Consider the following 24758-nt stretch of genomic DNA (forward strand, 5'->3'; position numbering starts at 1 on the left):
ATGAATTTCGAGTCACAAAAGGCTCATTTTTGCAGTGCCTCGTGCTACTTTGATTTTATTTAAATATTTCAGTCCACTTTGCCATGCAGTGTTGCCACCACAGATTAGAAACCAAATGCAGTGCTAGTGTACTGTTCAGCACTTGCATTGCCCTAATTGCTATATTTCTTTTGCCCAAGATCCTTGCCTGAGAAATACACTTTAGCCCATGTTGGCAATTGGAAGCACTGTGCTTTCGGTTTAGGCTTGAATGCCCGGGTGTCTCTAAGTGTGTGTGATTGTGTGAATGATCATGGGTCTAATGAACAAAAGCAGCGGCAGGTGGAGGTTTATCAGATGAAGGACATGGAAATCCCAGCTGGGATGGGAGATGGCCACGGCTGGCCTGATTTGACTCCTGAACCAGAGAATGAGTGCACGTGCCACAATTCCGTCCTCACGTGTACACACCTAAAAGGTGTATGCAGGTCTAGTTAAATTGGGGACAATTTCATTTTCCCCCCAGTACTGCCTGTATGGACCGAGAAGGAGCATTCATCATGTGCCTGCTTTGCGCTGCTAGGCTTGACCTTTTAAAGATTTGATTTCGTCTCATTTTCATGACAACCCTGTGCGATGGATGTTATTATCATCTGTTTACAGATTAAAAAAAATAACAATAACAACCGAGGCCGAGAGAAGGGATGCGTTTCCATGGACACTATTCTTGCATACAGTGGGTACTCATTTAACATTTGTCTAAGGTAGCGTTTCCCAAACTTCGTTGTGAAAGACACTGGTGCCCTTCAAAGTTTCATAAGTTTTCCTTATTAAACAATTTTGGAAAATATTGCAAACTTTAACCATCTCTTAGAGTTTCACAATGCACAAACATGTTATAAACTTTCTTAAGAACTTCTGTGGCAGAAAAACATCTTTAACCTTGTACACCTCAGGTTTCACAATCTTAATTGATCTAAGGAGCCCTTCTTCTTTCGCCATTTTTTTTTTTTTTTTTGCGGTACGCGGGCCTCTCACTGTTGTGATCTCTCCCGTTGCGGAGCACAGGTTCCGAACTCGCAGGCTCAGCGGCCATGGCTCACGGGCCCAGCCGCTCCGCGGCATGTGGGATCCTCCCGGACCGGGGCACGAACGCTTGTCCCCTGCATCGGAAGGCAGACTCTCAACCACTGCGCCACCAGGGAAGCCCCTTCCTCCATATTTAATAGAACAACCATCAGTATTGCAACACAGGTACCTTTTGTGGAACATGTTTAGAGAAATATGGGTCTAATGAATAAATATATGGAATATCATTCATGGTAGGAATTAAGGGGAGTTAGTTCATTATTCTTATTATCATCATCAAAAAACATGTATTCAGCCCCTTCTGTTTGTAGAGCATTTGGTTAGGACCCAGAGACATGACACAAATCCTATTGTAGAGGACTTTACAGTTTAGGTGAGGAGGCAAAAATGCCTTTAGTTTGAATGGGAATATAGCTTGAATTCTTGTGATCTTTTTATTTATTTATTATTTTTGGCTGCGTTGGGTCTTCGTTGCTGCTCGCTGGCTTTCTCTAGTTACAGCGAGCAGGGGCTACTTTTCGTTGTGATACGTGGGCTTCTCATTGCGGTGGCTTCTCTTGTTGTAGAGCATGGGCTCTAGGCACAGGGGCTTCAGCAGTTGTGGTGCGCGGGCTTCAGTAGTTGTGGCTCGCAGGCTCAGTAGTTGTGGCTTGTGGGCTCTAGAGCGCAGGCTCACTAGTTGTGGCGCACGGGCTTAGTTGCTCTGTGACATGTGGGATCTTCCCGGACTAGGGCTCGAACCCGTGTCCCTTGCATTGGCAGGTGGATTCTTAACCACTGCGCCACCAGGGAAGCCCAATTCTTGTGATCTTATTTCGCCAATTTTTAGAATAGGATAGTGTTAATGGATAACAGGGTTTCCAGTGATTTCTTAATGTGGCATTCTGTTTCATTCCCCTAGCGAACAATTACCATTTTCTTTCATTAATTTAGTATGGCTCCGACGTTTTGAGGATGAGACATTTAAACATTTGATTATGAGTAGATCCTAACAGAAGTCATTAAGAATCATACATCTTTGACATACCCTGGGAAAACAGATGTTCTCCTTTTCACATGCAAGCGCGCACACATGCACACACTCGATTTCATCTCATCAGAGCATCACATCTTCATGTCACTTATTAGCTGAACAAAAGCAAATGAAGGATGTAGATATCTATATCAGGGGATCGGTCAAAGGATTTGGAGTTTAGAGAATAAAAAAATGTCGGTATCTTTCAGTAATTTTGTTGCCTGACAAGTTGTCAGTAAGCTGGAGATCTCTAGTCTTTCTTCTCCAGAGATAGAGTTCACCCGATTCTGGCACCTTTTCTCTAAGACTCTTTTAAAGCCTTATCAAGCAATGTAGCATACTACCAACAGGGAAGAAATTCATTCATGGTTGCACCATTCACAGAAGAGCTGGAAATGAAATATTCCGTTGTGATTAGATGTGCAAATGGAAATGTGAAGATGATGAAAACTGATCTGGATAATTCTATCTGGAAATTTTCCTGAGGTATTCAGAAACTGATTTTTCCTTTTGAATCATCTTATTTAATCCAGCCCCATGACTTCACCCTGACGTCCTTTTGAAGTAGGCTCCACGTGGAAGGGCTCTGGGTGGACAGTTATGCTTTTGGAAGTACCATGACTTGCAGCTCCATGGAATCAAGTTCATCATCTTGGAGAGAACGGGCAGAGGTTTTATCTTTGCCTTTACATATCTTAGCAGCCTTATCATCCTATTAAACCACCAGGCCTTATTTATTCAGGTCACAAATAACAGAGCAGTGTAGAAATAATAGGATACTGGTGGCAAATTGTGTTTTTCTGCATCATGACTATAAATAAGTTACCTGAAATAACTTTTCAGAAGCCAATTTCAGTCGAACGGTTTACACCAAAATCCAATGCAAGGAAGTCATTTTTTTACATAATGCAGTCATGATTAAGAATGATAGTGTTCTCTTTACATTGATAACCCCTAATCCTTAATCCTCCTCATGAGATTTGCTTTAATATCTAAAAATACGGACACTTCTGAAAATGGAAATGGAACTTGCAGCGGAGCTACAAACTCACTAGTAATTTCAGAGAATGTCCATGTGGGTCTTTTTCATATGATATTGGAAGTGTCTCATGACCTTATTTGGATCGCATCCTAGGGGAACGAGACACATATCTGACCATATAAACGGGATAATTCATGTCTTGGTCCCAATTGGCACCATTAGTAGGCTTTCTGCCTTGGTTACTCTTTGTTTCATGTAAGTGCACTATGGGGTCAGGGAAGAAGCAGGCCAGTTCATCGTTAAAACTCTGTTCCCTACATTGAGAAACTGAGAATGCAAAACAAAAGGAGCTGAACTTGAGAGTCACTGGCTGCAACCTCTCCCAGCATCACTCTTCCAGTCCCAGATCTCATGTGAACTTGTTAGGGCAACTTGGGCAACTCGGGACTCTGTAATCATTTGTTTATAACAGAGATGAATGTTTTTAACCCCTGTAACCCCAGTTGTGGCATGAAATCATCACTTAACCAAAACCTCTTCAATACTTCTATTCATTTCTTTAATGAATATCTATTGAGTACCTGTTTTGTGTCAGGCATCATTCTGGGCACTGGGATACTGGTGAAAATGTTGGATGAAGTCCTAGCTTTCTTAAAGCTTACTTTGCAGTGGGAATAAAGACGATAAGCAAACTCACATTGAGTCTGTAAAGAAAATCAGATAGGATAAATGTGGTTGAGAGTGATAGGTGTGAGATGAGAAAAGGCCTCTCTGAGGGAGTGTTGAAGGAGATGGAGTCAGGTGCTGAAGGAGAAGAGCATCCCAAGCATTGGACACAGCAAGTGCAAAGGTCCTGAGGCAGCAGCAAGCTCGGCATGTGCAAGGCTCTGGAAGGAGCTCTTGTAGCTGGAGCCTAGTGAGCAAGGGAGGGAGAATGGAAGATGGGGAAGGAGGGGCAGGCAGGCACTGGGCTATGAGGGATCTTGTAAGGCTCTGGTGAGGAGTTTGGATTTTATTCCATGTGTAGTCAGAAGCTGTTGAAGGGTTAAAAAATCATTCTAGCTAGAAGAATGACTGTGAAAATGGCAAGAATGGGATCAGGAAGACACTTTGGGCTATTTCAGGTACGTCCAGGGGCTTAGGACTCAGGTGGAAATAGAAGTGGTTGATAACAAAATATATTTTGGAGAAAGAGACAATAGGATATGTTGATGGATTAGATGCGGGCGTGAAGGAAAAAGAGGTATTTGTCCTGAGCAACCTACTGAGGTGGGAAAGAAGAGTTGTAGAGGGTGGAAATTAAGAGTTTGATTTGAACTTGGTTAGTTTCAGATGCTTATTGGACATCAAAACACTGAGATCAGATAAGTCAGAGCTGCAGATATAAATTTGGGCATCATTTGCCTATAGATGGTATTTGAAGACCAGAGACTGGACCAGCTGATCCCAGGGGAGAGTATAGATCTGAGAGAAGATGGTCAAGAACTGCGTCCTAGGTCACACCAATAGAGAGGTTGGGAAAAGGAGGAAGAGCCAGCATGGTGGGTGGAAAGCTGGAGAGGTGAGGTGTTATGGAAACTAAAAGAAAAAGAGGTTTTAGGGAGGAAGTGTCTACCACTGCTGAGAGATGCAGTAAGACGAGAACAGAGAGATGGGCCTCAGATTTGTCTCTTCAAGGTTGTAGGTGACCTTGACCAGAGTGAGGCCCTTGCCCAGGATGACAAAGAGGATGAGACTCAATGTTTGTCTTCAAAGAACTGACAATGTAGCCACGGAGACAAAGACAGTACTAAACAGCACTTCCTTTTATGGCTGCACTTCCCTTCTCAGAGGACCTGTGTTACTGTGGAAACCCAGAGTTGCCCTAGAATAATATTCTCTCTAGATTTAAGGGCCAGTAAAGGTCTGGTAGTCTGAACTGCCACCTTATGCCTTCTTGATGGGCAGCCAGATGTCGACATTTGCACAAACCTTTCCAGGGATAGAAGTTCATCTTATAAGAGAGTCCATTCTGTCGTGGCATGGCTTTGGTCTTTTTGAGAACATGGGTGATTTATTATGCCAGGATTTTAAATTTTATTGAAGTTTCAGGTGTACAGCATTATAATTTGACATCTGCGCTGGTCTTGCGCATCCGGAGCCTGTGCTCCGCAACGGGAGAGGCCACAGCAGTGAGAAGCCCACGTACCGCAAAAAAAAAAAAAAGATGATGTGTGCAGAGTAAAGAGACTGCCCTTGAAGGAGTACTTGGAAGCAATGGGAAGAGGTGTCTTTTTCAAAAATTCTCTCCCATGACTCTCTCCTATGCTATTTTCCTATTAGAGCTGAATTTCTTGGAGTTAAGATATTATTGCCAGAAAGCCCCTGTAAAGTTGCAGGTGAGCACAGTTCCTCAACAAGGCCGCTTATGGGGAGGTAGGGCCCTGAGAATCCCGGGATGCTCTGTCCATGTCAGAGTTTGGCCTTGGGCTCGTCCTGCTCAAGGAATCGGAGACCTAGCTCTGACTTGGAAGCTTGGACCCTCTCGCTACTCCTTGACTTTGTCATGCTCCGGTTCTTCAATGAGTGTTCCTCTCTTCAGACTCCTTTTATATTTTGAATAAACAGTAGGAGGAGCTCTTTGGATGGGCTGAGGCTGTATCCTTTCATAATACATTGTTATTTCTAAGGCACTGTGCACAGACCCAGAGGCATTTTGCTGTGGTCGGTTTTTCTCTCTTTTTAAAAAATAAACAGAAAGGGCCACATGAATTTTTATCAAATCATTGATCTAAAAACAAAGCCCAGGATAACAGAACGTTGTCCCGTATTTTCTAATAATGCTTTATCGCTAACATTTTCTTATTATCCTAAAAACGACTTACTTTTCTCCTGATTTTATGATAATTTAAAACCATTGGTTGGAACATTATTATAGCTGTTTTAGATCTGATGATTTATTTTGGGACTGGAGTCACATCTTTTGGAAAAACATGATTTTATATTCATAGATGTTGTTGGTTTCCTAACCAAACCTTTTAATTTTTTTTGTGTGTGTGTGTGGTACGCGGGCCTCTCACTGCTGTGGCCTCTCCCGTCGTGGAGCACAGGCTCCAGACGCGCAGGCTCAGCGGCCATGGCTCACGGGCCCAGCCGCTCCGCGGCATGTGGGATCTTCCCGGACCGGGGCACGAACCCGCGTCCCCTGCATCGGCAGGCGGACTCTCAACCGCTGCGCCACCAGGGAAGCCCAATCTTTTAATTTTTAATAATATTTTAATTCTTTTATTTGCCTAAATGTTCAATTCATCAATAAACCAAGGCTTAGTGCTTAAGTGTCCTTGTATTTAGGACAATAAATTTCATATTGATAATTCAGGGCTTCCCCATCTAGTTGATCATAATAAATGTGAATCCTCACTGACTGAAATCTGGGTAGATGCTGCTGTTGTGATACCCTCCCTCTCCGAGGCCAGTATTTTCTGTGGAAGTTAGTAGCTATTAAATTCCACCCCTATGAGCACTCCTGTCTTTTCAAATGATTATGATGTTTTGATGGAATAAAGAGCAGTTCTCACAAAGAAGTGTCACTGGAAAAGAAGTTCATTCATTCAGTTATGTATCCATGAACAAATATCTGTTAAGAACTGGGCACCACACTAAGTCATAGCTGTCTTAGCTCAGGTTCCCCCCCAAAAGCAGAAGTTTTATTTTGGGAAATAAACAAGAGTGGGAACTGGAAACAACGAAATAGGAAGGACACAAAGCGTTACTGAACTGACTTACCACTGTGGGCAATGAGGGTTCAATCCCACTGGGCACCCTCTAAGAAGCTGTGTAGGATGCCCTTCAAAATTGCCCACATGAGATATGGAAGTGGGCAGTAGTCAATCCCTTGGATAAGGATTGTCCTTGGGATGTTAACTCCCTCCACTTCCAAGTTTGTGTAAGAATCAGAACGGCTGAGTGACTCCTGGGGTCCCCTAGCAGAGGCCGAGGCCCCCCACTAGAAAACCAGAGATACTGGTGAAGCTGAGAGACTATGCTGTCCGTTTTCTCCTGCTGGCTGCTGTGGCCCAGGCTGAACTAAAAAGTGGGCCAGGAGACATGAGCTAAGGCAGAAGAGGAGTCTGATAAAACAGTCCATGTGCTCATGAATCTTATTGTGTAGTGGTAGACTTAGACAACAGGCAACTACTAACATACAATGTGACAAGTGATAAGAAAAAAGGGAGAGTTTATCAGCCAGAACTGGGTTGGGCTACATATAACAGAAACTCAACAGTAGTAGCTTAATCCAATGGAAGTTCATTTTTCTCATGTAACGAGAAGACCAGAGGAAGGCAGCCCAGGGCTGGCACTCAAGCTCAAGCAAGTCAAATAGCACCAGGATCCATCCAACTTCCTGCTCTTCCATCCTCAGTGTCTGGCTTCCATTCTCATAGATGCAAGCTGGTTGTTCTACTTCTGGGTGCCCTGTGTTCTAGGCAGGGGGTCAGGAAAAGGGTAAATGGCAAGGGCATTGGCCAGCTAAGTCTGTGTTTATCAGGAAAACCATAGCTTTCTGGAAGCCCCACCCAATAAAATTCTACTTCCATATCATTGAGCAAAGTAGGTCACATGCTCACTCTTAGCTCAAGGGAGCCCGGATGATGAGTATTTTTACATGGACACCTTGTACACTGTACGGAATTGGAGCTCGGTTAGTGAGGAGAGTGGAGAAAGGACACTGAGTAGACGACTTACGGTTTCTGCCTCAGAAATCTAGAGTGCTATGGGACCATGAAGGAGAGACCCCAAACTTGGACTGAGATGGAGAGAGGGCGGTCAAAGTAGGTCCTTAAAGATGACTCTTGAGCTAGGTCTTGAAAGATAAGCTAGATTAGCCAAGTAGAGAAGATGTGAGCTTGTTTTGGTGTATGGTGGCAGGGGGCAGAGGTGGGGATGAATGGAAGGACAATCTAGACATTATGTAGAAGAATATGGAAATATGAAAGATTATAAGCACCTAAGAAGCATTTCAGAGAGTTACAACATAGCTAGAAAATTAAGGGCAAATGGGTAGTGGTGAGGTCCAATTCTGACAGGTATTCTAGAATCAGTCTAGACTACAATGGACCTTGTAAGCCATAATAAGGAATTTGGATTTTATATGGAAGGTTATGTGAGGTTGTTGAAGTATTTTAAACAGGCAGGTAATGTTAGGTGAGCCAACGCGGGTTGTGAAAGAATTCACAGAAATATTAGCAAGAGGAAAAGAGATTTTATTCACTTCCCAAGAGAGGAAAGGGGCCAGATGCATAGAGCGGCGTTGGCACCCAAGGGTGGGGATTTGAGTCTTTTACTGGGCTTCACAGGGTTGATGTCTACTCTGGTCCACAGCAGTACCTGGGCTGGCTGTGTCTCTATAGGATGTGGTTTTTCGGAGAATAGACTTGCAGTCTTCAGTAATTTTCCAGTTCTTGGGTGTCTGAAAGAGACTTAATAGGGGCCCTTGACAGGTGTTACTCCATTTTGAATCATGTTATATGGCTTACAGGTAATGTTATAAGATCTGTATTTAAAAAAATCAACCTGAAAAAGTTTTGGAGAATGGATTGGGGGACTCAAGGCTGGCAATAATCCAGCACTTGCCATAATCCAAGAAAAAAATGGTGTGGACTTGAGCTAACAAGGATAGAGAGAAAAGGGCAGGTTCAAGAAATGTTTTGGAGACAGAACTGATAGGACTTGGTGGACATCTGTATGATGCAATTTCTCTAATCCAGCAACACAGGAGGAGGAGTAGCTTTTGAGGGTAAGATGATGAATGAACATGCTGAGGTGGAGGCTCCTATGGGACGGTCAAGAGAATGTTGGGACTGGCATCTTTGCAAGATATTTGAGCTGGAATCATAGGTTGGAGGTCATTGGCATATGGGTGTCATTGCCATGATTGAGGTCCTTCAGATCGTGGAGTATAAGAGAGAAATAAGGAAGAAGTGCATGATGGCAGCGCCAAAGGGCACACTGACATTTAGAAGATGGAATGAAGAAGATAAGCCCATAGAGGAGACAGAGAAGGAAGGTGAGAGAGACACAAGGAGCTCCAGGAGAGAGTGATGTACTAACAGCCAGGGAGGGGAGCGATTCAGGGTCTGGTGTAGTGGTGAACAGCATGAACTTCAGAGTCAGGCAGACCTCAGTTGCAGTCCAGGTTCTAGCCATTACTAATTATGTGATCTTGAAACCAAGCAGGACTCTGTGGGGCTCCTGGGCCCAGAAGCCTTTTCTGTCCCCCATTTCTTGGAGGTAAGACTCCAGCCTCCATGACCTTCCCTGAGTTCCAAAGTGCAGATTAGACCAGTTGCTAATCAAGGGAGTGGCAGCCAGGAAACCACCTGAGATTAAAGGGGCCATGGGCTTCCCTGGTGGCGCAGTGGTTGAGAGTCCGCCTGCCGATGTAGGGGACACGGGTCGGTCCGGGAAGGTCCCACATGCGGCGGAGCAGCCGGGCCCGTGAGCCATGGCCGCTGAGCCTGCACGTCCGGAGCCTGTGCTCCGCAACGGGAGAGGCCACAGCAGTGAGAGGCCCGCGTACCGCAGAAAAAAAAAAAAAAGAAAGATTAAAGGGGCCAGAGAAGCTCATTAAAATTAGGAGACAACCACCTGAGAGGAGATTAAGGCAGTGCAGGCCTTTACACACCCTAATCTTATCAGAAACCCCACCCATGACCACTGCTATAAAGACCCTCATTAAATCCCCCCCCCCCCCCCGCCCCCGCCCGGGCTGCGCGGCGGGGCAGACACAGTTTTGAGAGGCACGAGCCTGCTGTGGCCCCCTTTGCCTGGCAAAGCAATAAAGCTCTTCTTTTCTACTTCACCCAAAACTCTGTCTCTAAGATTCGATTCGGCACCGGTGCACAGAGGTTGAGCTTTCAGCATCAATCTCAGTCAAATCTATTTAGCCTCCTTATGCCTCATTTTGTTTCCTCAAAATGAGGAATGTTTACCAGTCTGTTTCCTCCTTTTGAAAATGGAGACCGTAATAGTACCTACCTCAACATTGTTTTGAAGATTAAATGACATGATGTATAAAAAGTGCTCAGGACTGTGCCCGGCACGGAGAAAGTTCTCAAAGCATGGTAGCTATCCTATTAATATGATCTTAGAAGTATCTTCTCAAAAGTGTCAGGAGATTCAGATAGATCAGGAGAATGACATTGAAAAAGGCTCGAAAACATCCACTGGCCTGTGATTCAAAGAAGTCTTTGGGAACCTTGATGAGTTTCCATGGTGCCGTGGAGAAAGAAGCCAGAATAGGTGGGGGGAGGGGACTAGCGGGGATAAATGGGTTGTGAAGGGGTAGATGGTGATGGGCATACGGGAGTTCATTGTACTGTTCCTCTACTCTTCGGGATGTTTGAAGATCTCATAATAGAGATTTTTTAAAAGACCATCTATTATAAAAAATATTTTACTTTTCCTCCAAAATATACACTTGATAGAAATAGCAGAAGCCCTTAGTGAGTAGAGGACTCAGTCTTTGCCTGATGGAGAGAGCTATGTGTAACCCAAGTAGAATGATTTCCAGAGTTAGGATGTTGCCAGAGGGAAACTCAATGGTTTGTATCTATCAGTCAAACTCAGATTATGTATGAGTCCATCTCCACACCAGCGTGGGCTTTGAAGTCAGACTGTTGTATTCACATCCTGGCTCCACCATTTGGCAAACTGTGAGATCTTGGTGACTGACTTCACCACTCTGTACCTCGGTTTCAGAAATTTATAAAATAAGGGTAAGGGCTTCCCTGGTGGCGCAGTGGTTGAGAGTCCGCCTGCCGATGCAGGGGACACGAGTTCGTGCCCCGGTCCTGGAAGATCCCACATGCCGCGGAGCGGCTAGGCCCGTGAGTCATGGCCGCTGAGCCTGCGCGTCCCGAGCCTGTGCTCCATCCGCAATGGGAGAGGCCACAACAGTGAGAGGCCCGCGTACCGCAAAAAAAAAAAAAAGGGTAAGAGCTCCTACCTCACATGGTTGTTAGGAGCTAATCCATGAGCTAATACGTATAAGGTGCTTTGAACAGTGTCGGAAACATACCAAGTGCTCAAAACTCTTTTATTTCTTTCTATATATAATTCTATCTTTCTGTGTAATTGAACACTTTTCCACTTAAAAAAATCTTATGTTAATTTTGTTCCCTAAGGGAATTCAGTAGTGATGCAGTCTTTCTCGGCCTTGTCCCTCTCAGGACAGTGGCAAGTATAACAGTGATATTTCTTCTGACCCATATGCTCACACCCCCTACCACGTACACACACATCACAAAAACACAGTACCCCCTACCCCAACCGTTACTGAATCTGTCAGCCTTGAAAAGTTTCTATTCCACCTTTAAAACTGTCAGATATCTTTGTGGTGGCGGCCCAGGGATAGGTCCATTCAAGTGGGAAGCTGACCTTTTTGGCCTAGTCCGAGTCCCTCTGGGAGGTAGTCATTCACACAAACCCTCAAGAAGCTGGCTGGATGTAGTCAAGTGTGGGAAGGAAGAAATTCCTTCTAATGAGTACCTCCACGGAGCACCTCAACCTGTGCTCTGTGACCACTATTCACTCTCCCATGTATGACGGGAGGATGGAGCTGAAACTGAGCACCTTTTATTTTCATCAAAGGAATGTGCTTATTAAGTCCTACTGTTTCCTACTATGGTCAACCTGTTTCTCTGGTGTGGCATGCTCACTCCCCTTTCTTCAGCTTACAAGTCCTATCTATCCTCTAAAGTCAAGTCTTGAGTGTGAGGGAATAAGTCAAAGAGACTTCTTCCAGGAGAAGCAAGAGACCCACAGGACGAGTTCTGAGCTCCAAAACCAGGGCACCGAGGCATCATTTTTTTGGTTAGTAATTTGTCCTTTACCATAACATTTGGCTTCAGTTGGCAAACAATAACTCTGAGCAATAATAAATCAATCAAGAGTCAGTTGTCCAGTAGTTTAGATTTTGAAATTTAAATGTAGGCAAATGCTAATTTATTCATTTATGCCTGTCTAACTGCTCAGACATGGAAATATACTCTTTCTTATAAATAGAAAATAGCAACCAAAGTGCCCTTGGCAAAGAAGCAGCTCCTCCCCTCCCCAAGAGGTAACTTTAAAATAAGACTTGAATTAGCTTTGAATATTTACATTAAAAGTTTTTTTTAAAACAAACAAAGTTTAAAACATTATTAAAAAATGAACCAGGAATGAAGGAAGTCTGATCAGTGGGTGGCGTTAGTAGAAAGCATTTGGATAATTTCATTACGTAACTGAGCCAAGAATTCTAGTGGTGTGGAATCTTCAGAGGCAATGTCCTTTCAGAGCAGAATTCCCTGTTCTTTGATGACATGAAGCCTTTCTTTTTGCTATTAGAGAATGACGGTGAGCATACGCCCCACCCAGTAGGAAACCGAACTGGAGTGATGTGTGAGACCTCCTCCAGTGGGTCGATAAATGATGGTAACACATTCCTCCAACCTGTTTTTCTTTTAAAATTACCTAGAGGCTGGGACACTAGGGGTCTCGAGAGAGTGTCAAGGGGGTCCATAGACCATTCACTGCTGAAATGACTATGAACCCAATTTCTTTTCTTTCCTCACTTTTAAACATGTGGATTTGGAAGTAGTCTATTCTAGATGAGAATCTGAAGCTGATCCCATGCAAAAATGAGCTGTAACCCCAGCTGACTGCGTTTTATGTTTTCACCAGAGCTTTTCCTTTCCATGTGGCTGGCAGAAAGAATACATTTAACTGAGGCTTAATATTTGTGAATTATCCATTTCAGTATTCTTGCAGACCTAAAAATGTAACCTCAGCAACTGGGTGGGCTGCAGACATCTGGGCTGGCAGGGTTGAACTTGGGTCCAACCAGGCAGAAACGTTGGTCAGTTGAGAGAGATGATGAAGGTTCTGATCTGATGGGCAGGAATGGCCCCAATGGTGAGGAAAGTTTGAACTGGAGATTGAGTTCATAGGTGGCCAGTTCATTAATAGATTATTTCTAGTTCTAACAACTTTTGCTCCTCTTGTAACTGAGGTCTAGAATGAATACTCTGAAAGCGAGGACTCCAGTAGGTCATGATATGTTTGCTCATGTTCCGTTCCAAGGCAAGTCATGTGGCTGTTCTCAAGGTACGTTCCATCCGTGGAGATGGTGGGAGAGGGAGGGAGGGGTTCTGAGCAATGATCTAAACCAGCATGGAAAGCCACAGATGAGGTGCACGGAAGATGCCCCTCCACCTTCTCTGCAGGGCAGAACATGAGTAGGGGCAAGTCCTGGTGTAGCGGGGGAGGGATGGAGAAAGGCTTTTAGGGGCCCCGCATGGCCTGGCTGTTCTGTTGAGCTGAGTCTCCACACTATGTTATTGGAGACCTGACCAGCACTTGGAGGACCAAACATTTTTAGTCCATATAATAGTTATTAATATGCCAAGGCTGTATTTATGTCAATGAATATCATTTATTGAGCCCCTACTATGTGCCAAGCCTCATGCTTATTTCAGAGGTCAACAAACTTCATCTGGGGAGGGCCACAAAGTAAATATTTCAGGCTTTGCAGGCCATGAGGTCTCTGCTACAACTATTCGACTCTGCTGTTGTAGTGCGGACGCAGCCTAGACAACACAAAATGAACGAGTGTTGCTGTGTTCCAGTATCACCTCAGTTATGGACTCTGAAATTTGAATTTTACACAATTTTCACATCGTGAAATATTACTATTCTTTTGATTAAAATTTTTTTTTTTAAATGTAAAAGCCATTCTTACGTTGTGGCCTAAAAAAATAGATGGTGGACCAGATTTAGCTCAGCAGCCATAATTTGCTTACCCCCTGCTTATTCTCATTAAATCTTCACAATAACCCTCACACAGTAGTTACATTATCCCTTGTTATAGATAAATATTGCAGAAGTTTAGTCCGCTAATCTCTGGCAATCAGATATGACACCAAGAAGTTAGTGGGATTTTTTTGTTTTTGACTAACGACGTGTTTGTAAGGTGTCATAGAACAACACGAGTTTCCAGTGTTTTCTGAGGATATTTTATTTTATTTTAAGTTTTTTTTTTTGATGTGGACCATTTTTGAAGTCTTTATTGAATTTGTTACAATATTACTTCTTTTTTTTTTTTTTTTTTTTATGTTTTGGTTTTTTTGGCCCTGAGGCACGTGGGATCTTAGCTCCCCGACCAGGGATCGAACCCGCACCCCCTGCATTGGAAGGCGAAGTCTTAACCACTGGACCTCCAGGGAAGTCCTCTATAAGGATGTTTTAAATGTCACCTATACCACAGAAAGAAAATACATTTATCTTATTTTTCATGATTTTAAGTGCATTGTTGATGCTTAAGTTATTTGACTATGACAGATAACAACTTATTTTAGACATCTCTTCCATTTAACTACGTTTTGTTTAGTCTAATGTTAAAATGTACTGATTTCTCCTGAATACACTCTGAGGAGAGAGGAGGGTGGTTGTGAGGGATGGCAGGGGATGTCAGTGTAAGATGAGAACTTTGCCCTTTTATATGCAGTTAATTGAGAGATGGCTAAATGTGGACAGATATGAATGCATGTGCATGCAAACACACACACACACACACACACACTCTCTCTCTCTCTCTCTCTCCCTTTCCAGAGAAGGAACTCCCTTCCTGAACTTGGTGAAATGTGGAAAGCAAACAAAAGGAGCTTTTCTCTCTTTTACATACTCAGTAGAGTACATTACTGATGCCTCAGTGAGTTTAAACAAAACAACTGGACTCATAAGAATTCATACATAGTTCCAGCATAGTACATTTTATACTGTAATAAAATTCCTTTATCATATGGATTTTTTGGTTAAATGGGTTTAGATAGAATATAAGCCAAACAATGTTCCCTGAAACACAGTCTCTGCATACAATAAAGATCTGACCCGCCTCAGATATTAGCTTTAGCTGGCAGAATACTCCTACATTAAACAATTTAAAACTTCAAGCTTAAATAATAGGCAATTAAAAAGTTTCAGAATGCAGCCATTGCATATGACAAAGGCATTTAGACCCAAAGGGCCATAGACAAAGACTGAAGAATCTCCTGTGCTAATGAACAACATATCCACAATTTGCATGTTTAAAACAATGTAACTTGCCCAGTATGGCTGTATCTAATTGCATATCACAACATCAGTGGGTAATTGTGCTTTCTGTGAGAAAAATTTGTTCCAAAGTCAAAATGTCATCTTGCTGTCAAATAATCCCACCGATTGCTTCTCCAGAGCTGGAGAAACTGTGCTGTGACTGAGAAGATGTGACGTGAATCTTGCTCGTTACCCGAGACATGACTTCCATTGTAATTATGTACCTATCACAATAGTTTCCTTCTGCCATCTCCTGCTTACCTGCTGCCACACACACAACTCATTAGCATTCGGTCAATACAGGACCATCTGTACAGTTAACCTCTGAGCAAAGTGAGGTCGTTACTTCATTATGATGGGTTCTGTAGTAACACAACAACTTGCATCATGGATTAATATTTCCCTTTTCTTCATTTATGGCTAAATTAGTAATTAGTCTAACACCTGGGTTCCATTATATTCTTGTTGGTCTGATCTTGTGTTGAGAATTCAGTTGGCTTAGGGGAAACTTCAGAACCCTCTTGCCAAGGAAGAGCTACATTCCTCTCTGGCTACATCTACTTTAAAAAAGTAGAAAAAATATTTGGCATCAGGTCCGCTGATGAATATGAAAGTCACTGGTGATATGTTATGAACCGAAGGAACATATGGTCTAGAAAGTCCACTGTGGTCTTTGAAAATTGAGATTGGATTAAACTAGATGAAAGTTCTAACAACTTGTTTATTGCAGTGAGAAACTTGAGTCTGAGTTCATTCTGGTGTTTCTACCCAAAGTACAGATCTAAGGTCTGGGTTTTATTTTCATAGTCCTTTAGTGCAGCATCTCATTCCATTTGGTAAACTGTTGTCAACAGCTGCATTCTCTATAAAGAAGTGGTTAGTTGTCCTATAAGAAGTTATTTGACTTTCTAAGTTGAGAATAGAATTATTATATCAAGACACTTTTAAGAAGCAAAGTTCACTTTAAAAAAATATCTCTCACTATAAAGAGTAACAAAAGTCAGGGAGAGGCGGCAAGACAGCTAATGTTTCTGAGAATCTCTATTAACCTTTGGTGCCTATGCCCATTACTGTTTTTTTCTTCCCAACAATTCTGGAATATTGTTTAGAAATTTACGATAATTAGTGGACCATTTTACAAAGCTTTACTTTATGTTTCTGTGGCTGTCTTTGGAATGAGAGTTTGAATTAACTTGGCATGCTTACAATGTTCACCATGGGCAGCTGAGTAAAATTCCTAAAGAGATGAGAGCAGCAGAAATCACAGATGCAGGCCATCTTTAAAAATAGATACTTTCTCTGGGGCAAGTACTCTAGTAGATGCTCCAGAGAGTCTTTTTAAACTCTGCAAGGTGGGTGTTATTGTCCCAGTTGAAGATGAGGAAACTGAAGTTTCTAGAGATTAAATGATCTGCTTAAGGTCACACACCCAGAAAGTGATGGAGTCAGAATTTAAAACCAGGTCAGCCTGACAGAGAGCCAATGCTCTTTCCATCATGATACATCTTACTGCGCTATTCATTCATAATACATCCAAGTAGAAGAGGACAACAATTGTGTGCTTATATCAGAAAGAAGAAACAAAAGCAAATACTAAGAGGCAAGAATTTAAAGTGAATAAAATAACTTGAATTTATGATTATATAGAACAGCATGCACCCAGACCTACACAGGGCATTATTGGACAAGGGTACCTTTCAGTGCCCTAAGTAGATACTCAGGTATCTTCTAAGTGTCACATTTTCAGAATGGATAGACTACACTTTATTCTTCAGGACCCGGAGCTTCACACTTAGGCATGGTTTTGGATTGTTTTTGGTTGGGAGGGTATGTTGCATTAGAAAGTAGCAACTCTTAGAAAAGTATAATATTGCAGTTCATCAACAGGTTATGCTGTGAATATTGCATCCAAATAAGAAAAGAGGGTATGCCAGTTATCAGTTTATTGCCTCTTAACTTCAAATCCATCCATTATTGCCTGCTCTATGAAAATGGAATAGGGCTCTTGAAATATTTCTCCTGTGCCAACTGGCATGATGTTAAACTTTGTTGGTAGAGGACGCTAGAGGGATACTGGGGGGAGAATTTTTTTCTTTCTTTTTTCTTTTCTTTCTTCCTTTATTCTTTTCTTTCTTTCTTTCTTTTTTTTTTTTTTTTTTGGTCCTGGTTCCAGAGTGTTCTCCTGGCAGGCTTCTGCTCTCTATGTGACTTCTATCTTACAGGCTGGCAGTGCAGGGCCCAACTTTCTTCAGTACTGAGTTTCTGCAGTGCATGTCCTCTCCAGCACCCAGCTCGTTTAGTGAATGCCTCCTCCGGTGTTTGGCTCCAGAAATGAGTGCATAGCAACCAACAGTATCCAGCATCCAGAAGCTTTCCCTGGTAGCTCCCTGTGCAGCTTTGCATCTCCCTGTGAATTGCTTTCGCTGGCACCCCGGAGGGTGGATTTCCAGCAAGTTGCAACAGTAACGGCACCTCAGCAACTCCCCTCAATCCAGTGAGCGATGACTGTGCTCTCGACAAGGTACAGATCTCAGCCTTAAGGGTGGTCACTGCTCCTTACATCTGCAATTCCTATATTCTTTTTTTTTTTGCGGTACACGGGCCTCTCACTGTTGTGGCCTCTCCTGTTGCGGAGCACAGGCTCTGGACGCACAGGCTCAGCGGCCATGGCTCACGGGCCCAGCCGCTCTGCGGCATGTGGGATCCTCCCAGACCGGGGCACGAACCCGTGTCCCCTGCATCGGCAGGCGGACTCTCAACAACTGCACCACCAGGGAAACACCCTATATTCTTTTGAGTTTACTTCTTATTAGTTATGCTCCATTATCTAATCTTCTGTTATAAACTTTCCTTGTTAAAATTACTGTGTGATTTCTGTCTCCCAGTTGGACATTGACAGATACAGTTGAGTAGCAGTGCTTGAGGAGTGAGACAATGCCTGGATATTGCAGAAATGTTTAGTTCTTTAGGAAGTGTACAGATGGGCTTTGAAAACTGGGGTGGGGTGAGGGGGGAAGAATTATTATTTTAAAGATTTTTTTTTGATGTGGACCATTTTTAAAGTCTTTATTGAATTTGTTACAATATTGCTTCTGTTTTATGTGTTGGTTTTTTGGCCCCAAGGCATGTGGGATCTTAGCTCCCTGACCAGGGATCGAACCAGTGCCCCCTGCATTGGAAGGCGAAGGCTTAACCACTGTACCACCAGGGAAGTCCCCAGAATGTTTTTTTTTAAAAATAAATTTATTTATTTATTTATTTATTTATTTGGTTTTGGCTGCATTGGGTTTTCACTGCTGTGCGCGGGCTTTCTCTAGTTGCAGTGAGCGGGGGCTACTCTTCATTGCGGTGCGCGGGCTTCTCATTGCGGTGGCTTCTCTTGTTGAGGAGCATGGGCTCTAGGCACGTGGGCTTCAGTAGTTGTGGCACACAGGCTTAGCTGCTGCGCGGCATGTGGGATCTTCCTGGACCAGGGATCGAACCCGTGTTCCCCGCACCAGCAGGTGGATTCTTAACCACTGCACCACCAGGGAAGCCCCCCCAGGATGTTTTGATATTTGATAGGTTTTGGACTGGAAAGATGATTCAAGGGAAGATGAATTCTTAGGTGGGAGCATGGGTTCTCTGCGGTGTGATTTTCCCATCTCACTTAGAGAAAAAGCCAAAGGCTTCACAGTGGCTTACAAGGCCTGTCATGGCCTGATCACCCTCTTACTCTGACCCCACCTCCAACCCCTCTCCCATGGCTCACTCCAGGGGCTCCAAATACACTGGTCTCTTCGTGGTCTTTGAACACTCCAGGTGAGCACCTGCCTCAGTGCCTTACACCTGCTGCTCCTTCCTGGAGTACTTTCCTCCAGATACCTGACTGACTTACATCCTTTTTCCCCGCCAGTCTTTGCTCCATTGTCACCTCAGTGAGGCCCTTCCTGATCACTCTCTTTAAACTTGCAACCTTGACCTGGCACTCCCTTTCCTCTGTCCTTCCTCCCTTATTTATTCTTCTCCATAGCACTTGTCAACTTCTAAGATGCCACAAAATTTACTTATTTATTTTGTCTATTGTTTCTCTCTCTCTCACAAAAATGAGGCAAGGATTAAAATAAATTTTTGTTTTCAGTCTTGTATCCCCAATATCTAGAACTGTGCCTAAATATTTGTGGATAAATGAATGGATGAGCCCCTTATATTATTAGGCCCAATATAATTCAAACTTAACACACTTTATCTGTAATTTTTACTCATATCCATGTGTGTGTGTGTGTGTGTGTGTGTGTGTGTCTTCAATTATATAACCAGAATTAAAGAGATGATAGACTTTGTGTTATGGACAGACCATATTTCTTGAATGAGGGATTACTATGATTGACTTGCTTTTAAGTGGTATTTTAAAATTAATGATTTCACAAAACAGCATGATATTGGCACAAAAACAGAGACATGGATCAGTGGAACAGAATACAGCACCCAAAAATAAACCCACACATCTATGATCAGTTAATCTTTGACAAAGGAGGCAAGAATATACGATGGGAAAGAGTCTCTTCAGCAAGTAGTGTTGGGAAAGTTGGACAGCTGCATGTAAATTAATGAAGTTAGAACACTCCCTCCCACCATACACAAAAATAAACTCTAAATGGCTTTAAGACTGAGACATAAGACATGACACCATAAAACTCCTAGAAGAGAACATAGGCAAAATATTCTCTGACATAAATCATACCAATGTTTTCTTAGGTCAGCCTCTCAAGGCAATAGAATAAAAACAAAAATAAACAAATGGGACCTAATCAAACTTACCAAGCTTTTGCACAGCAAAGGAAACCATAAACAAGATGAAAAGACAATCTATAGAATGGGAGAAAATATTTGCAAATGATGCAATGGACAAGGGCTTAATTCCCAATATATACAAACAGCTCATACAACTCAACAACAAAAGAAACAAACAACCCAATTGAAAAATGGGCAGAAGACCTAAATAGACATTTCTCCAAAGAAGAAATACAAATAGGCCAATAGGCACATGAAAAGATGCTCAACATCGCTAATAGAGAAATGCAAATCAAAACTACAATGAGGTACTACCTCACACCAGTCAGAATGGCCACCATTAAAAACTCTACAAATAACAAATGCTGGAGAGGTTGTGGAGAAAAGGGGACCCTCACGCACTGTTGGTGGGAATGTAAGTTGTTATAGCCACTGTGGAAACAGTATGGAGGTTCCTCAGAAAACTAAAAATAGAATTACCATATAATCCAGCAATCTCACTGCTGGACATATATCCAGACAAAGCTCTAATTAAAAAATATACATGCACCCCTATGTTCATAGCAGTATTATTCACAATAGCCACGACATGGAAAAAATCTAAATGTCCATTGAGAAATGAATGGATAAATAAGATGCGGTACATATATACAATGGAATACTACTCAGCCATGAAAAGAATGAAATAATGCCATTTGCAGCAACATGGATGCAACTAGAGATTGTCATACTAAGTGAAATAACCCAGAAGGAGAAAGACAAATACCATATGATATCACTTATATGTGGAATGTAAAATATGACACCAATGAACCTATCTATGAAAGAGAAACAGACATAGAGAACAGACTTGTGGTTGCCAAGGGCCGGGGGGAGGGTGGGGCGGGATGGAGTGGGAGGTTGCGGTGAGCAGATGTAAACTATTACATATAGAATGGATAAACAACAAGGTCCTACTGTGTAGCACAGAGAACTATATTCAATATCCTATAATAAACCATAATAGAAAAGAATATTTAAAAAAAGAACGTATATATGTATAACTGAATCACTTTGCTGGACAGCAGAAATTAACAAAACATTGTAAATCAACTATGCTTCAATTAAAAAAAAGAAAAAAGAAAATTAATGATTTCAGTGGACATTTATCATTTTTGCCCCCATCTGCTATTTCGCTTAATAGCACCCCAACTTTGCTTTGATGGACTATCAATCAGTGACATGATGACCCCTGACCCAAGCCAGGTGGCTGGAGGCATTTATGTTCTTGAAAAGAGTGATCTAAAGACCCCAAATGGCCAGCACTATTTATCTCTGCAGCACTCCCTGAAGTGACCATTCATCATGTCCGGCTTCTGTTTTCTCCAGGGTTGCTCTAGTTCCTGCCCTTTCTGAACCTGTTTATTCCACATTTTGTTCCATTTTGTGAGTTACCTTCTCTTCTTCCCATACAGTCTTTTTCTGCTAAAGTTCCCCAGGCAGTTTCTATCTCTTGCAGCCAGGTCATCTTAATTGATAAAATAATTCACTTTCTCATAGGAGGAGAATCTGTATCTTATTATACAGATTGAAAACAATATGCCCGGATCACTTATTCTGTAGAAAATACGTTTTTTAAGATACTGAATATTTAACATAAAAATGACAACTTTTGATAGTATATTTCAATCCTGATAGACTAAATGCATTTAGGCAAATGAGATCAAGAAGTAGGAATGATGTAACTTCTGCTCACGTTATATTACATACAACATATTATACTATGGATGCCTCCTCTAGATTTCTTGTCACCATCAGTAATTTTAGAACGAGTGATTCATATACTTAGACACAAGTAAAGAAGAGCTTAGTTGTAGAGGAATGAGAGAGTCTATAGTGAATTTATGCAACAAAATGGCTTGTTACAGACTGTTTTGCCACACAGAGAGCATCTTCTTTCTATAATAGCTAGAATAAATTTTAAGGAATAATGGAGACGTGCTCCACATACCTCATCTCCAAAACAATTGCAAACTATTTGCTGGCATAATGAGAAGTTTAAAAAATCTGCTGCTGTGTTCTGAAAGTTGGCACATTTTTCAACTCAAATTAACTCAAGACATCGTCATAATAAATATCGTAAATCATTGTTAAAATGTCACAAAATCTGGAAAATAATATCTGATACCTATAAAAAACAAAGTAGAGTATTAGGAAGAAATATTCCTTTTCCTTGAAGCATAATTGAAAGATAACAGGCATACAAAATAATGATTTGATATTTGTATATGTTGCAAGATAATTTGTTCTTGATAACAGGTGTTTTCAGATCAAACAAATGACTTTTTCCCTGAAAAACTGATAAAAATGTTCAGCCGATAGTACATATAAAATAAACTTTCGGTGGGTTAGCTCCTGTTTTAATAATAATACTTTTTTTTAAAAGCCCAGGACTATACAAAAATCTGTGTGCTAGTCATGTGTTTTGAGTTAGAAGAAGCATTTCAGGAGAGGTTGTTTCATAGTAGCTGGCACCGGTTCGGTGTGCTGGCACCAGCGTCCTGTGTCTGGGGAGGTCTCGACCAAGATGCAGCACCTTTGACTCCCACCGGATAGCTGCGTATCAGGGTATCCATCCCACTTTTCCCCCAGGTCCCCAAGGATGCCTCTCCCCTGACTAGTCCCAGAGGCGCAGTTTTGGTCTGATATTGCATCCTTACCTTTAGCATTGCATGCCCACTCACCTCTTTCGATCTGACGTTGTGTGGTCTTTCCTGGGCTGTGCCTCGGGTGTCCACGATCGGGAGAGCAAGGGCCCAAGACGCCAGGAAGCCAGACCTCTGCCGCAGGCTCTGAGTAGGCGCCTGAGCTGATCTGAGAAGCTCGACGCGTGCTTCTCAATTGACGGAAATGTGCCACGATTAAGCAGCGGCTGTATCCCCTTGGGGTCTCCACTGCGCTGGGACCTGGATCGAGTCCAAGCTCAACAGCTTTGGACTCTAGAGACTCCCATTGTCCCAGAGAGGCTGAGTTGGGCCGAGGCCCACGGTGCGTCTTCTCTCCGGGGTGTAGTTACGAGTCTTAGATCCCAGCTCGGATCCCAGGCTCAGGTGACTGAGGTGCTGAGGCAGGCTGTGCAGGAATAGCCTGCTGGAATAGCAAGAGCAGCAGAAGTACCAGATCTGTGCCCTGGAAGCATCACTGAGGTTGCTGCAGGGGGGCCCAGAGCGAAGGGCCCGTCTCCCGGAGCGACGCTTGGAGGGGCTGAGAAGGGAACTGCAGGGCCTGGGAAGCCAGGTGCAGGAACGCGCCAGAGCCCAGATACAAACAGGACCACAGAAGTGCAAGGCTACCAGCGGCCTTCACCGAGAGCTGCGGAATGAGCAGCAACTGCCGTGGGAGGAGCCAGAGATGCTTCGGGAGGAACAGAAGTTGCTGCAGGGCCAGCTGAGCCGGCACCCGGTGCTGCTGCTGAAACCAAAGACGGAGGGGCGGCACTTAGGCCGCAGCTGGAGGACATCCGTTCATATCCTCCAGTCTAAGCTGCCCGCGGCTGCCATCTTCGCCATGTCACTTTCTTCATCTAGCTCTGAAATCAGTCTTCCGGACTGTAACAGTAGCTGGGAACTTCTAAGGAAGCTAGGTGGGGGAGCTCCAGAGGCACACCCTTTCTAACCCGGAGCCCAGCAGCTTTCAGCTCCAGGCCCAGAGCCTTGAGCGGGACGACCCATTCTTTAAGGGCCCCAAGATGTTCCTGAGTGACCTGGAAGGACTTGTAAGAGTGGTAGGATGACGTCTTCTTTGCTCACCTTCCCCTCCAAGGTCCCCGTTTCTGGATCCCCTGCCCCTCCCTTCTTGATCTAGCTGGTATTTGCCCCCCTACTGAGGCTTGTCACTGCCTGTCCCTCCCTACCCACCAATAAATAAATAAAATGGTTTAACTCTCAAAAAAAAAAAAAGGTTGTTTCATTTGAATTTTTAAATTCCCTGCTTCAGCAATCATATGTCATCTAAAACAACTGTATTTCCTAAGAGGGACTGTTTATCTGGTACAGCCACTTTGAAAACCAGATGGGAAAAAAACTTTTTACTCCACAAAATTTCAAACACGTAGGAGAGTTGAGGGAGGGGGAGGGAGAGGGAGAGGGAGACTGGGAGAGACAGAGAGAATGAATAACATTAGTCTGTGTGCATGAGAATCACCTGGAGGGCTTATTAAAGCAGATTGCTGGGATCCACCCCCAGAGTTTCTGATTCCTAAGTCTTAGGTGGGGCCTGAAATTTGCATTTCTAACAAGTCTGCAGCTGATGCTGATGCCGATGGCCTTGGGACCACGCTTTGAGAACCACAACCACGAGTATAATGTACCCATCGTCAGCTATTTATGAGCACATGACCGACCTTGTTCCATTTATACTGCTCAGCCACCTTCCCCTCCTCTCCATTCGTTCATCCAGAAGCTCTTTTGAATGTATCTGTAAAACAGAGGTTGACAAAATCCATGCAGTTGTCTGTTGTTGTGAAGAACACAGTCACAGCCATTTGTTATGTGTTGTTTATGGCTGCTTTCAGGCTGCAATGACAGAGCTGAGTAGTTGCAACAGACTGTAGACCCACCCAGCCTAAAACACTAACTATTTGGCCCTTTATAGAAAAAGCTGCTGACCTAAAAATTTAACATAAATGTCTTAGTATCATCAAATATCTAGCAATATTCAGATTTCCTTGATTGTCTTATAATTTTTTTTTAAACCGTTGGTTTGTTCAAATCAGGATTCAAATAAGGTCTATGTATTTGCATTGGTTATGTCTTTTATGACTATTTTAAT

The 24758-nt window shown here is 43.0% G+C and overlaps 1 protein-coding gene across 1 annotated transcript; it reads left to right on the plus strand.

Moving 5' to 3' along the window:
* Nucleotides 1-8960: 8960 nt before the first annotated feature.
* On the plus strand, nt 8961-23864 carry CCDC163 (CCDC163 homolog). Its single transcript, XM_027108207.1, has 2 exons — nt 8961-9111; nt 23092-23864. Exons 1-2 carry the CDS (start codon nt 8961-8963, stop codon nt 23601-23603), a joined length of 663 nt encoding a protein of 220 aa, XP_026964008.1. The 3' UTR covers nt 23604-23864.
* The last annotated feature ends 894 nt before the right edge of the window (nt 23865-24758 follow it).

This window comes from Aethalodelphis obliquidens, unplaced genomic scaffold (assembly GCF_003676395.1).
Source record: "Aethalodelphis obliquidens isolate GAN/ISIS:26980383/991018 unplaced genomic scaffold, ASM367639v1 scaffold8, whole genome shotgun sequence".
NCBI classification, from domain to species: Eukaryota; Metazoa; Chordata; class Mammalia; order Artiodactyla; family Delphinidae; genus Aethalodelphis; species Aethalodelphis obliquidens.

Coding starts and splice junctions, on each gene's coding strand:
- CCDC163 (XM_027108207.1), top strand. CDS start 8,961: ATGGGTGTCATTGCCATGATTGAGGTCCTTCAGATCGTGGAGTATAAG. Junction 9,112..23,091: donor AGAGGAGACAGAGAAGGAAG/GTGAGAGAGACA, acceptor TGGAATAGCAAG/AGCAGCAGAAGTACCAGATC.